This window comes from Mobula hypostoma, chromosome 2, assembly GCF_963921235.1.
Source record: "Mobula hypostoma chromosome 2, sMobHyp1.1, whole genome shotgun sequence".
Classification (NCBI taxonomy): Eukaryota; Metazoa; Chordata; class Chondrichthyes; order Myliobatiformes; family Myliobatidae; genus Mobula; species Mobula hypostoma.
Genome location: NC_086098.1, coordinates 22,556,110 through 22,570,374, shown reverse-complemented (window position 1 = coordinate 22,570,374; position 14,265 = coordinate 22,556,110). Strand labels below are relative to the sequence as shown.

At 38.7% G+C, this 14,265-nt stretch overlaps 1 protein-coding gene across 1 annotated transcript in view; it reads left to right on the top strand.

The window, feature by feature from the left end:
* Window positions 1–5,660: 5,660 nt before the first annotated feature.
* The window catches only part of LOC134338322 (triadin-like), a 426,556-nt gene continuing 417,951 nt past the window's right edge, over window positions 5,661–14,265 (top strand). Inside the window, exons 1-4 of the mRNA XM_063034074.1 lie at window positions 5,661–5,668; window positions 8,885–8,953; window positions 10,718–11,011; window positions 12,657–12,716. Of these exons, the coding sequence (XP_062890144.1) occupies window positions 8,896–8,953; window positions 10,718–11,011; window positions 12,657–12,716 (412 nt within the window). The 5' untranslated portion in view covers window positions 5,661–5,668; window positions 8,885–8,895. The remainder of the gene's footprint in view (window positions 5,669–8,884; window positions 8,954–10,717; window positions 11,012–12,656; window positions 12,717–14,265) is intronic.

The window sequence follows — 14,265 nt, the reverse complement described above, 5'->3', positions numbered from 1 at the left end:
CCGGAAAAGAAGATCAAAGTAAAAGAAGAAGTGAAACAAAAAGCTCAGTTGAAAGGTAAACTCCAACCAGAACCTGCAGAGGCAAAGGAATATTTGTAGCTTCCATGTGTAGGCGAAAACAAAACATCAACATCATTAACACAAGAGATTCTGCAGATATTAGAAATCCTGAGCAATGCTCACAAAATGCTGAAGGAACTCAGTAAGTCAGGCAGCATCTGTCTTTAGTGTTGAGGCTTGAAATGTCATTGTTTATTCCCATCGAGATCATTATTCACTCTTCAAATGGAATAATTTAATACAAATTCTAAGAATATAACTAGCCTGTATATATCTCCAAATCAGGGGGTTCCAAACGTTTTTTTATGCCATGGACCTCTATTAAGCAAAATGCTTGCAGACCCCGGGTTAGGAACCCTTGCTGTAAATGCTACATGTGTGTATATGGACACTATACCTACAGGCAGCTGTTGTTAGGCAGTAGAGATATATTTATTTTCTTTTCAATGCCTATCCTGAGGTTACATTGAGGTTGGTTATAATATACGTAAATGTGATATTGCCCAACATCATTTTACAGCATTGAGTCAAAATCAAACTTCAAAGTAAATTTATTATCAAGATATGTATATGTCACCATATATTACTGTGAGATTCATTTTCTTGCAGGCATTCACAGTAAAACAAAGAAATACTGTAGAATCAATGAAATACTACACAAAAAGACAAACTGCCAATGTTCAAAAGAAGACAAACTGTGCAGATAAAAATATTAATAATAAATAAACAAACAAATAAATAATGAGAACATGATTTGTAGTGTCCTTGAAAGTTAGTCTGTAGGTTGTGGAATCAGTTTAGAGTTGTGCTGATGTTAAACATGTATATAAACAATGGTGCTCAGGAATTTCATAACTATCTTTTCCAGAGTTTTTTATTTACACATGATATGTAAAGATTTCTTTTGCAAACAAACAGGATAATTCACCAGTCTTCAGCACCATTATGCACAGCATTCATGTCAGATGATGTGCTGGGGGCTGAATGCGGTGGTATTGGTGAAAACTGTTCCTGCAAATTGAATGTGGCAAAAAGGGTTACTTGAGCAGATAGGTGATCTTATATTGGGAACAGATATTCTGGTTCACTGCCATTCAGCTAAACATTCTGGCAAAGTATGTGATCAGACAAAATCATTTCATTTTATAAACAGATTAAATAAAATCTATTGAAATCCAAATGAAGTGCTGTCCTTCGCAAGAACAACGTTCAAATGGCAGAATTTCAGAGAGCTGAATGAATTCTTATGGTCATTTTTATATGTTGTTTGCATAGTTAACCTCCTTACTCTTGTAAAGCACCTATTTATAAAAATAGTTAAGTAGAAACGAGTCATGTGAATTAAAGTTATTTCTGAGTTTTAATTAACGGTAATATTTGGAGTAGATTAATTACTTGTAAAATAATCATTTTCCTTTTCGTTGTCTTTTTTCAGCTCCACCACGAGGTAAGAAGAAATGTATTTCTCTTGTTCTTCAAACTTGATGCAACTCTGACAGTATTGCTTAATAAGAGCAGGCAAAATAACTGTGTTCTGCACTTTTCTACTAGGGCAATTTATTGGATATTCATTTTAAATGCCTGTTCATGATGAAATTAAGTCAAATTTTGATGTTTCAAAGACATTTTTGCACACCATTACTAACAGAGTTGGCTTTCGTTGAGAAAGGATGTTGTTGAACAACATTATTGTTTTCGTATTATTTTTTCATCATTTTCTCAACCTCAGTGTTTGTACTTTCACTAACACAGAGAGTAAAAAAATGAAACCGGAAAAGAAGATCAAATTAAAAGAAGAAGTGAAACAAAAAGCTCAGTTGAAAGGTAAACTCCAACCAGAACCTGCAGAGGCAAAGGAATGCTTCTAATGTCCTTATGTAGGCAAAAGTAAAACATCAACACCATTAACACAAGAGATTCTGCAAATGTTTGAAATCCTGAGCAATGTACACAAAATGCTGAAGGACCTCAGCAAGTCAAGCAGCTTCTATATTTAGTGCTGTGGCTCGAAACACCATTTGTTTATTCCCATACATTAAATGAAATAATATTTTCCAAATTCAAGAATATAACTCACCTGTATAGAAACATAGAAACATAGAAAATAGGTGCAGGAGTAGGCCATTCGGCCCTTCGAGCCTGCACCGCCATTTATTATGATCATGGCTGATCATCCAACTCAGAACCCCGCCCCAGCCTTCCCTCCATACCCCCTGACCCCTGTAGCCACAAGGGCCATATCTAACTCCCTCTTAAACATAGCCAATGAACTGGCCTCAACAGTTTGCTGTGGCAGAGAATTCCACAGATTCACCACTCTCTGTGTGAAGAAGTTTTTCCTAATCTCGGTCCTAAAAGGCTTCCCCTCTATCCTCAAACTGTGACCCCTCGTTCTGGACTTCCCCAACATCGGGAACAATCTTCCTGCATCTAGCCTGTCCAATCCCTTTAGGATCTTATACGTTTCAATCAGATCCCCCCTCAATCTTCTAAATTCCAACGAGTACAAGCCCAGTTCATCCAGTCTTTCTTCATATGAAAGTCCTGCCATCCCAGGAATCAATCTGGTGAACCTTCTTTGTACTCCCTCTATGGCAAAGATGTCTTTCCTCAGATTAGGGGACCAAAACTGCACACAATACTCCAGGTGTGGTCTCACCAAGGCCTTGTACAACTGCAGTAGTACCTCCCTGCTCCTGTACTCGAATCCTCTCGCTATAAATGCCAGCATACCATTCGCCTTTTTCACCGTCTGCTGTACCTGCATGCCTACTTTCAATGACTGGTGTATAATGACACCCAGGTCTTGTTGCACCTCCCCTTTTCCTAATCGGCCACCATTCAGATAATAATCTCTATATCAAGGATCTTACCTTTTTTAATGCCATGGACCCCTATTAATCAAAGGATTTGCAGATGCTTGGTTGGGAAGCTCCTGCTCTAAATGCTACATGCGGATATAAGAACACTGTACCTACTGGTTATTTAGGCAATAGCAAGAACATTGTTTTCTGCCAACAGGTAGCTGCAAGCACCCCAAGATATTAGATCACAAGATTCCAAGGTTGCATCGTCGATCTTGTAACTATTCTATGATATGGCCAATATCTGCATTGCATCTGATTGTTCTGCTTGGTTCTGCAGTTGAATAAAATGAGATTTTTCTCTATAGTTTGGCCACAGAAATGCTCTATCACAATCTATCACCCTATGTCCCTGGAATAATATGCCTGTAGAGGTCTATGAAAGGGAAGAGAAGAATCATCGGAGGGAGGTGATGGGCAGGTAAGAAGAGAAGATGTGAGAAGAACACAAGAATGGGGAATGGTGAAGGTGGCGGGGGGGGGGGTAAATACTGGAAGTTCGAGAAATTGATGTTCATGCCATCTTGGAGAAATCAATGTTCATGACATCATTTCTCAAACTTCTGCTAATTATCACCATTCCCCATTCTTGCTTCCATCTCACATCTTCTCTTCTTCCCTGCCCATCATCTCCCTCTGCTGCTGCTCCTGATTCCCTTTCTTCCATGTTCTTTTGTCCTCTCTGATCAGAATCCCCCTTCTCCAGGTGCTCATCCCTTTCGCCAATCAACTTCCCAGCTCTTAACCTCACTTCTCCCCCTCACCCGGTTTCACCCATCACCTACCACCTTGTACTTCTTCTTGCCCTCCCAAACTTCTTATTCTGACTTCTTCCCTTCCATCCCAGTCCTGATGAAGGGTCTCAGGCTGAAAAGTCGACGCTGTACTCTTTTCCTGAAGATATATTCTATGTGTTGGAGCTCTTTGCTAAAGAGCCCTTTGGTCTGGACAGTCAAAGATAAGCAGTTCATGAAACAAATAAAACAGATGTGTTTGACGCTCAGCAGTAAACAAATGGTATTCATTGTCTTTACTCTTGATCTTGCTTCTCAATTTAACTTGGTATTGTACACCAGAACATGCAGCATGAAGAAATCCATTTCAATGTGGCACCCCCTCCGAGAGACAGGGAAATTATGAATTGGGCAAGTCAATTTGTAATTCAGATCTCTTCAAAACTAATGGGAACATGTTCTATGTATGGTGACTACACTTCAGAACGATGCTTATCGAAAAAAAAGGGGTCTTGGATTATACAAAATCCTTTTCTACAGATGCTGTTTGACTTGCTGAGTATTTCCACCTTTTTGGTTTTTATGTCACAACTTATCACGGACCACCTATGTGGAGATTGGCTACTCAGCTGGAATAGAGATATATTTATTTTCTTTTCCATGCCTGTACTGTGAGGCCATTTATAAAACATGCAAATTTGATAATATCTGTCATTATTTTAGAGCGCTGTCAAAAATTAAGGTTCAAAATAAATTTATTATCAAAGTTGCCATATATACACTGAGGTTCATTTTCTTGCAGACATTCACGGTAGAACAAAGAAATACAATAGAATCAATGAAAAACTACACACAAAGACTGACACAGCAACAAATCTGCGAAGGAAGACAAACTGTGCCAATAAAAAGTAACAACAATAATAAATACATTAGTAAATATATAATTAATGAGACCACAAGCTGTAGTGTCCTTGGAAGTTAGTTTATAGGTTGTGGAATCAGTTAGAATTGAGGTGTTGTTAGACATATATAGAAAGTATAGTGCTCAGGAGATTCACAACTGTTTCTTCCCAAGGATTTTATTTACACATGATATGTAAGGACTTTTTTTTGCAATCAGACAGGATAATTCATCATTTTTCAGCACAATTATGCATAGTAACTCAGTATTTATGTAAGATGTTGTGCTGGAAGCTGAAAGTGAGAACTACTGAACAGGTGGTATTGGTGAAAACTGTTACTGCAAGTTGAATGTGGGGAAAAGGGTTACTGAGCAGATAGGTGATCTTACACTGGGAACAAATATTCTATAAACAAATAAAATCAATTGATATCAAAATGATGTGCTGTCCTTCGCAAGAACAACGTTCAAATGGCAGAATTTCAGAGGGCTGAGTGAATTCTTATGGTCATTTTTAAAAGTTGTTTGCATAGTTAACATCCTTACTCTTGTAAAACACCTATTTATAAAAATGGTAAAGTAAAAACTAATCATGTGAATTTATGCACACATTCTTTCTCTCACTCTCCTTTTTCTCCCTCTGTCCCTCTGAATATACCTCTTGCCCATCCTCTGGGTCACCCCCTCCCCCCCCCGTCTTTCTTCCCGGTCCTCCTGTCCCATGATCCTCTCGTATCCCCTTTTGCCTATCACCTGTCTAGCTCTTGGCTCTATCCCTCCCCCTCCTGTCTTCTCCTATCATTTTGCATCTCCCCCTCCCCCTCCAGCTTTCAAATCCCTTACTCACTCTTCCTTCAGTTAGTCCTGACGAAGGGTCTCGGCCTGAAATGTCGACTGCACCTCTTCCTATAGATGCTGCCTGGCCTGCTGCGTTCACCAGCAACTTTGATGTATGTTGCTTGAATTTCCAGCATCTGCAGCATTCCTGTTGTTTGCATGTGAATTTAAGTTATTTCTGAGTTTTAATTAAGGGTAATATTTGGAGCAGATTGATTATTTGTAAAATAATCATTTTCCTATTTTTGTTTTTTTTCCAGCTCCACCACTAGGTAAGAAGAAATTTGCAATGTACTTCAAAATCAGAATCAGGTTTAATCAATGGCATATCTCGAGAAATGTATTAACTTTGTGGAAGTGTTAAAATGCAATTCAAGCTAAGTATAGAAAAAGCTGAATCACAATAAGTATATTTGACAAGGTACCCCATGCAAGGCTTATTGAGAAAGTAAGGAGGGAAATTGCATTGTGGATCCAGAACTGGCTTGCCCACAGAAGGCAAGGAGTGGTTGTAGATGGGTCATATTCTACAAGGAGGTCGCTCACCAGTGGAGAGCCTCAGGGATCTGTTCTGGGACCCCTACTCTTTGTGATTTTTATAAATGACTTGGATGAAGAAGTGGAGGGATGGGTTAGTAAATTTGCTGATGACACAAAGGTTGGAGGTGTTGTGGATAGTGTGGAGAGCTGTCAGAGGTTACAGTGGGATATTGATAGGATGCAAAACTGGGCTGAGAAGTGGCAGATGGAGTTTAACCCAGATAAGTGTGAGGTGGTTCATTTTGGTAGGTCAAATATGATGGCAGGATATAGTATTAATGCTCAGACTGTTGGGAGTGTGGAGGATCAGAGGGATCTTGGGGTCCGAGTTCATAGGACACTCAAAGCTGCTGCGCAGGTTGACTCGGTGCTTAAGAAAGCATACGATGCATTGGCCTTCATCAATCATGGGACTGAGTGTAGGAGCCGAGAGGTAATGTTGCAGCTATATAGGACAATGGTCAGACCCCACTTGGAGTACTGTGCTCAGTTCTAGTCGCCTCACTATAGGAAGGATGTGGAAACCATAGAAAGGGTGCAGTGGAGATTTAGAAGGATGTTGCCTGGATTGGGAAGCATGCCTTGTGAGAATAGATTGGGTGAACTCGACCTTTTCTCCTTCGAGTGACGGAGGATGAGAGGTGACCTGATAGAGGTGTATAAGATGATGAGAGGCATTGCTTGTGTGGATAGTCAGAGGCTTTATCCCAGGGCTGAAATGGCTAGCATAAGAGGGTATAGTTTTAAGATGCTTGGAAGTAGGTACAGAGGAGATATCAGAGGTAAGTTTTTGACGCAGAGAGTGGTGAGTACGTGGAATGGGCTGCCGGCGACGGTGGTGGAGGCGGATACGATAGGGTCTTTTAAGAGACTCCTGGCCAGGTATATGGAGCTGAGAAAAATAGAGAGCTCTGGGTAACCCTAGGTAATTTTACAGGTAAGGACAAGTTCGGCACAACTCCGTGGGCCGAAGGGCCGGTATTGTGCTGTAGTTTTTCTATTTTCCTATATACATATGTGTATTAAATAGTCAAATTAAAACAAGTAGACAAAAATGGAAATAAATAAAAGTAAGTAGTAAGGTAGTGTTCGTGGGTTCAGTGTCTATTTAGAGGGGAAGAAGCTGTTCCTGAGTTGCTGACAGTGTGCTTTCAGTCTCCTGTACCTCCTCCCTGACTGTAACAATGAGAAGAGAGTTCGACGTGGATAGTGGATGTCCTTCATGATGGACACCTTCTTCTTAGGGCACCGCTCCTTCAAGATTAGATTAGATTAGATTATGAGGGCATGCAGTCCTCTTTTATTGTCATTTAGTAATGCATGCGTTAAGAAATGACACAATGTTCCTCCAGAATATAGGTATCCATTAGTCTCATTAGACCATGGATTTGCACCTTGGAAGGTTTCCAGGGCGCAGGCCTGGGTAAGGTTGTATGGAAGACCAGCAGTTGCCCATGCTGCAAGTCTCCCCTCTCCACGACACCAATGTTATCCAAGGGAAGGGCACTAGGGCCGATACAGCTTGGCACCGGTGTCGTCGCAGAGCAATGTGTCCTCCAGAATGATATCACAGAAACACAAGACAAACCAAGACTGAAAAAAACTGACAAAAACCACATAATTATAATTATAACATACAGTTACAACACTGCAAACAATACCGTAATTTGATGAAGAACAGACCGTGGGCACGGTAAAAAAAAGTCTCAAAGTCTCTCGAAAGTCCCATCATCTCACGCAGATGGTAGAAGGAAGAAAAACTCTCCCTGCCATGAGCTTCCAGCGCCGCAAACTTGCTGATGCAGCACCCTGGAAGCACCCGACCACAGCCGACTCATGAGCCCGTCTGAAAACTTCGAGCCTCCGACCAGCCCTCCGACACCAAGCACCGAGCGCCATCTTTGCTGAGCGCTTCAACCCCAGCCCTGGCAACAGGCAATGGGCAAAGCCGAGGATTTGGGGCCTTCCCCTCCGGAGATTCTCGATCGCACAGTAGCAGCGGCAGCGAAGTAGGCATTTCAGAAGTTACTCCAGATGTTCCTCTGTGCTTCTCACGTCTGTCTCCATCAAATCAGGATTGTGCACGGCCCCTATTTAACAAATACGATATCATTTCGGAGCGGCCGCGTGCACTGTGTCGCGCCGCCATCTTCTCCTCTCCTCCTTGAATACTATGTTTTGAGTACTATGGAAGCTAGTACCCATGATGGAGCTGACTAATTTTATAACTTTCTGCAACTTACTTTGATCCTGTGCAGTAGCCCTCCCATATCAGAGACCGACGCATTCAGTCAGAATGCTCTCCAGGGTACATTTATAGTAGTTTTTGTGTGTTTTAGGTGACAAACCAAATCTCCTCAAACTCGTAAAGAAGCATAGCCTCTTCTTTCCTTGCTTATAGCTGCATCAATAGGTTGCAACCAGGTTAGGTGCTCAGAGATATTGACACCCAGCAACCGGAAATTGCTCCCTTTCTCCACTTCTGATAACTCTATGAGGATTGGTTTCTGTTCCCTAGTTCTAACCTTTCTGAAGTCCTCATTGGCCTGACTAATGTTTAGTGCAAGGTTGTTGCTATGCCACCACTCAACTAGCTAAAATATCTTGCTCCTGTATACCCTCTCGTCACCATCTGAGATTCTGCCAACAATAGTTGCATCATCAGCAAATGTATAGATCGTATTTGAGCTGTGCCTAGCCACACAGTCATGGGTGTAGAGAGTAGGACATTGGACTAAGCACATATCCCTGAGGTGCACTTGTTCTTTAACCTTGATACAACTCTGACTGAATTGTTTGATAAGAACACATGATGATGCAGGCAATACTGTGAAAGAATTGCATTCTACACTTTTGCAGAGGAAGGATTTTGTTGAACAACATTATTGCTTCTGTTGTTTATTTTTCATCTTTGCTCAACCTCAATGTTTGTACTTTCACTCACACAGAGAGTAAAAAAATGAAACCGGAAAAGAAGATCAAAATAAAAGAAGTGAAACAAGAAGCTCCAGTGAAAGGTAAACTTCGACCAGGACCTGTAAAAGGCAAAGAAATGCTTGTAGCTTCCTTGTGTAGGAGAAAACAAAACATCAACATCATTAGCACAAGAGATTCTGCAGATGTTAGCAACCCTGAGCAATGCTCATAAACTGCTGAAGGAACTCAGCAAGTCAGACAGCATCTATATTTAGTGTTGAGGCTCGAAACGTCATCTGTTTATTCCCATGAAGATCATTATTCATTCTTTAAATGAAATACTTTTGTTCAAATTCTAAGAATATAATTTGCCTGTATATAACTCTAAATCAGGGGTTCCCAACATTTCTTTATGCCATGGACCCCGCTTTGGAAACCCCTGCTCTAAATGCTACATGGGGAGATATGAACACTGTACCTACTGGTAACTGTTGTTTAGGTAGTAAGTAAGAACATTATTTTTTTCTGTCAACAAGAGCTGCAAGCATCCCTGGGTAGTAGATCACAAGATCCCAAGGTTGCATCAAGTGGACCTTGTAACTGTTCTATGATATGGCCAATATCCGCATTGCAGCTGATTGTTTTGCTCAGTTCTGGAGTTGAATAAGATAAAGCTTTTTCTATATAGTTCTGCCACAGAAATGTTCCATAACAATCTATAACCCTATAACATCGGTATAATATGTTTGTAACAGTTTCTAATTAACCTCCCATACACATTGGTAAACTCCTATATTTCATCATATAATTAATTACATTAAAAAGATTTCATACACACAGACCAGTCCCAGTTTCACCCATAGATTTACCTATTGCCCTATCAATTTTGCTCATAAAATATAGGAAGGAAACATGGGTTTCAGAAGCACACAGTCACTCAAACTTAAAAGGAAGATCTATAAGCCTTGTTGCAATAGTTCAGCTTTATGTTCATTGAAATCGTATGTTTATAAGTAATGATCTGATTTTATATAGTAATAGTAATGGTGCAGATTTAGTCATTTGAGAATTAAATGTCTTTCACAAGTGTGTTGCTTGGCAAAATTAATTCAAAACAATGTGGCACACTTGTAAAATTAGAGCATGGGTGTTTAGGAGTGTAATTATGTGATACAGATTTGGAACTCTCTCCCTTAATAGCTTGTGAATGCAGGGCTGATTAAAATGTTCATGACTGAGATCAAGTGATTTATTTTTGGTGATGGGTACCAAGGGATTCAGAACAAAAGCAGGTAAATGTAATTCAGCCAACATTTAATCGAGTGGCAGAACACTCAAGGGGCTGGATTTTCCCTGTATTGTGCTGATAAAAATGAACTTAATTTAATATTAATTATTTTACGAAAGAAGACAGGGAGGTTGTTGATAAGGTTTTACAATGAAGGAATTGGACACAATCCGATTACTAGTTTTGGAATTGCCTTCAGAGACTTGAACTGTAAGTATGCAGATGGAGAATAAGACACAAGTGTTAGTGTGCCTAATCAGAGTCATTGTTGACCTGATAGTTAAAATGAGATAACTGAAAATATCAGAAGAGCTCTAAGAATCAAATATGTGCATCAACATTTTATCATTCCACTGACTGAGTCACTATTTAGTGAGCTATTGCCAAGAGACATTAAATAGCTCCCAAGAACCTCGTCCCCTGAGTAAAACCCTAGGAGATACGAATTTACATGCACACTATTTCTGGAAAATTACTTTGAATCCTAGTTGCCTGCAAATCCTTTCTGTTGAAGACTCAGAAGCTTAAATGAGATAGGCCACTTCAAGAAAAAAAACTGTTCTTTTTTCCCCAGTAGATAAAAAAGTTAAAGTACCTAAAGTTGAAGAAAAAGTGAAGAAACAGCTTAAGATTACAAAGCCGGAGAAAAACGAAGAAGAAGCCAAGAAACCAGAAAGAAAACCTCAAGAAGACAAAGTGAAGGCAAAGATTCAAGTAAAGAAAGCACATGAGAAACTCAAGACTGAAACAGAACAGAGAGATAAAAAGAGCGACAAGAAGGAGCACAGTGAACAGAAGCCTGAGAAAACAAGCAAAAAGGAAGTAAAAGTGAAAGATACCAAAGAAGTGAAGCAAAAAACAAAGGATAAAGGTGAAAAGACAAATATTTACAAAAAAAATGCTAGCAATAAAATACAAAGTAAGGCAACAGAGAGACATGAAAGGAGAAAGTATGGGGCTTAAAGGCAGTTTTTATAGATGCTAACTGTCCAAACCAAAAAAACAGTTTGATGTTTCTATTGGCTTTACTTTGATTTTGTGATATAAGAAAAATCAATTATCTTTTCATAATATTTATACCAAAATCATAAGAAAGGACTAATCTAACTGTGAAAAGACAGTGCTTTTTTTCCCAATTGTTTATTTGCACTGAATATCAGATTTTATCTTAGTCTCGCCTATATAACTCAAATACACAAAAATCAAAGTGAACTGACAGCTTGTAATAGGGTCTATCTATGGCTTTCATTGCGATCACCATGAAAAAGATTTTTGGATATAACTCATTAGATATCTTAAGTATGGCATGGTTCATAGCCTCTTAGTTCCAACCATCAAAGATCAAAAGGAAAAAGAAAATTTCCTTTCAGCACACTTCACTAGCATGTCTATTCAACTAGCATGAAATCTATTCAGTGACATCAATAATAAGCATTGTCGCTGTTTTACAGAGAGCAAATGTACTGCTATTAAAAAGAAATGAACATTTAATTTATCCTAGCCTTTTTGACAATTCGAAAAATAATTTCACAATCAAAATATGCTATTGCTAACTACCAAAATAGCCTGCTAATTCAGCTTATATAGCTCATTATTGATCTAATCAAATTCAAGATAGTTGAAAGTATCTGATTCTTTGTCAGAATAATACTTCATGCATTTTTCAATGCCAGCATTTATTCTGCATTTTGAAACATCTAAAAAGACACTCTGGAGTGAAAAGTGAAAATTAGCAAGCCTCTGGTAATTCTCCAATAATATAATGATATTTGAGTGCAGAGCAGGACATGTAATTTAGGAATCAGCTCTCAATCTTGCTGAAACTTCCACTTAGAAGAAATTTTCCAGTTGCAGTTGATTTTGGCAGAAACTTAACACTTTACTAGGGAATGTTTTGTCAATGATTGACAATGTCCATCAAAACTAACAATAAGAAAATTAGCCACCAAAAATGAACTTGTCCTATTGCTCCAAGAATGCATCTACAGTTCTCAAATACTCATCTTAGTGTGTCAGCATTGTCAATAGTGTCAAGCAGAATCCCAATAAAATGAGTTCATGTAAAAACCACGTATGATTTGATGCTGGTTGCTGTCACAACAAATTCTCTATATTAAAAATTCTTTTAAGTTTGCCATTATGTATTTTTACAATAGCTATTTCCCTGAATTTCAGAAATAGCATAACGTTACTAATAATTAGCCTTGTAATCACATTCCTGATGGAGATATTTTTCTTCTTTATTGATCCCAAGAACAACCCAAATGAAGAATTATATTCTGGTTGCACACCTTTTTTTTAATATGAATTGAAACCTCTGTAAATCTTTCTCTGATGCTAAGTTAATGCATGTGTAAGTGTTTGTTCACATGGCAGTAGAGGCAATGCTCAAAGTTGTTTGTTCCACCGCACTTTACAGCTGAAGCTGACAGAGGCCAAACAACCCTCTCCCTTCAGTTTCATCCTGTTCATTGTGCATTGTCTTCATTGCTGTTCTCTTCCTTCTGCCCTGACAGATCAGTATCAGTTCTGTCGCTATGTGATTGACATGTACACTCTCGGGAATATATATCCAGGTACATTTACATCCTTATAACCTTTCTAACCAAATCTGACTCCTCCCCCTCACACCAGTTGTCATTGTTTAACTTGGAAATCTCTAACAACTATATGCTGACCAGTATTGGAAATATTTCCATTTGAAATCATCCTGAGTGATCCAGATATTAATTTTCCCATGTAGAAAAAGAATTAATTTGTAAGACCAGCCCTGCATGAGATTTTTTTTCATATTTTTCACTAAATATTAATTGGATTGACATAAGGATCTTAAAAAGATCTTGCCGCTTATAAACAGCATCATTAAATATTGGGCTTGTAAGCCTTAGATAGATGAACGAACAAAATAGTAGATGTTGCACAGCAAGAATTTGAATACTTTTTAAAACATTGGTTGCGCCATTCTAAATAATTCAAACACACTCACTTGACATTCACTGCTTGCTCTTAATTCAACTGTTATCACTAACTGTGACATAGAAAGAGATGAAAAGAGAAAGTTGCTCTGTTTTCTCCTCTGTCATTTGGACTTAATGGGCAGTGGAATGCTAATTTTTGTTCCACATTACAAAAGCAGCAATTGCACATTTGGCTGAGAAAACACAGTTTGCCTAATTAATGAGTTCCAAGAACTAATAATTTCTTTATTATGCAGATGATAACATATTTTAAAATTTGGATAAATAGATCTTGAAATTCAATCTTATAATACAGCATTTTCAACATAAAATAATTGAAAATTATCTTTAGTCAGGGTTAAATGTGATAATAACCAGTGTCAGTTTGCAACACTCCAGATATTTGATCAAGCAGAAGTAATTTGTCTGTATGGGCCTGTTGCTGTTTACAAACTAGTCAAGGAATAACATTGTTTATCACTCAACTCACTGTTTAGAACATTGTGTGGGAGATTAGACTAAGTGTTACCATTGTTGAAGATTCCAGAGCCATTTAGTTGTTCACATTCAGGAAAATCCTATGTTTATTCTTGATCCTTTGGATATACCATACGACATGTCCTCCCTAACCTCTATCTTGCTCTTGAGGCCTACAAGAGACATCCTAATCTTTTTGCATTGTTCTGTCATTTGCTCAGAATCCTCTTCTTCTTGGCCCCACTCTTTCTTGCAGTTACCACACAGCTCCTCCACCTCCAAAATGGCTGTGTGTGTATTGCTATGACTTTGAATGTGCCTCACACAAAACAGAGCTTTAAATGTAGAAGGTCATTATTCAGCAAGGCTAGCAGGAATGTTAGAGGAATCCCTCATTGGAAAACTCTGAAAAATATGAAGTCAAATTACGTTGAGATTTTATACTCTGAAAGCACAAAGATAACAGCAGATGATTAAGTAAATTCTGACTTCAACATTTCGGATGTAGGTAAATTGCTCAGTAGAATTTTATATTTTCATTGGGAGCATTTCTGAACTGACAAGGGAAACAGTGATTGGATCTAGACCCTCAAAACAGCTTTCCATTACCACAGTGTAGAGAGATGTTGCACTCTGAAGATATGGTGTGTAGTCATGCAACTATCTGTGTCCTCAGTTGAAGTCTGATTCT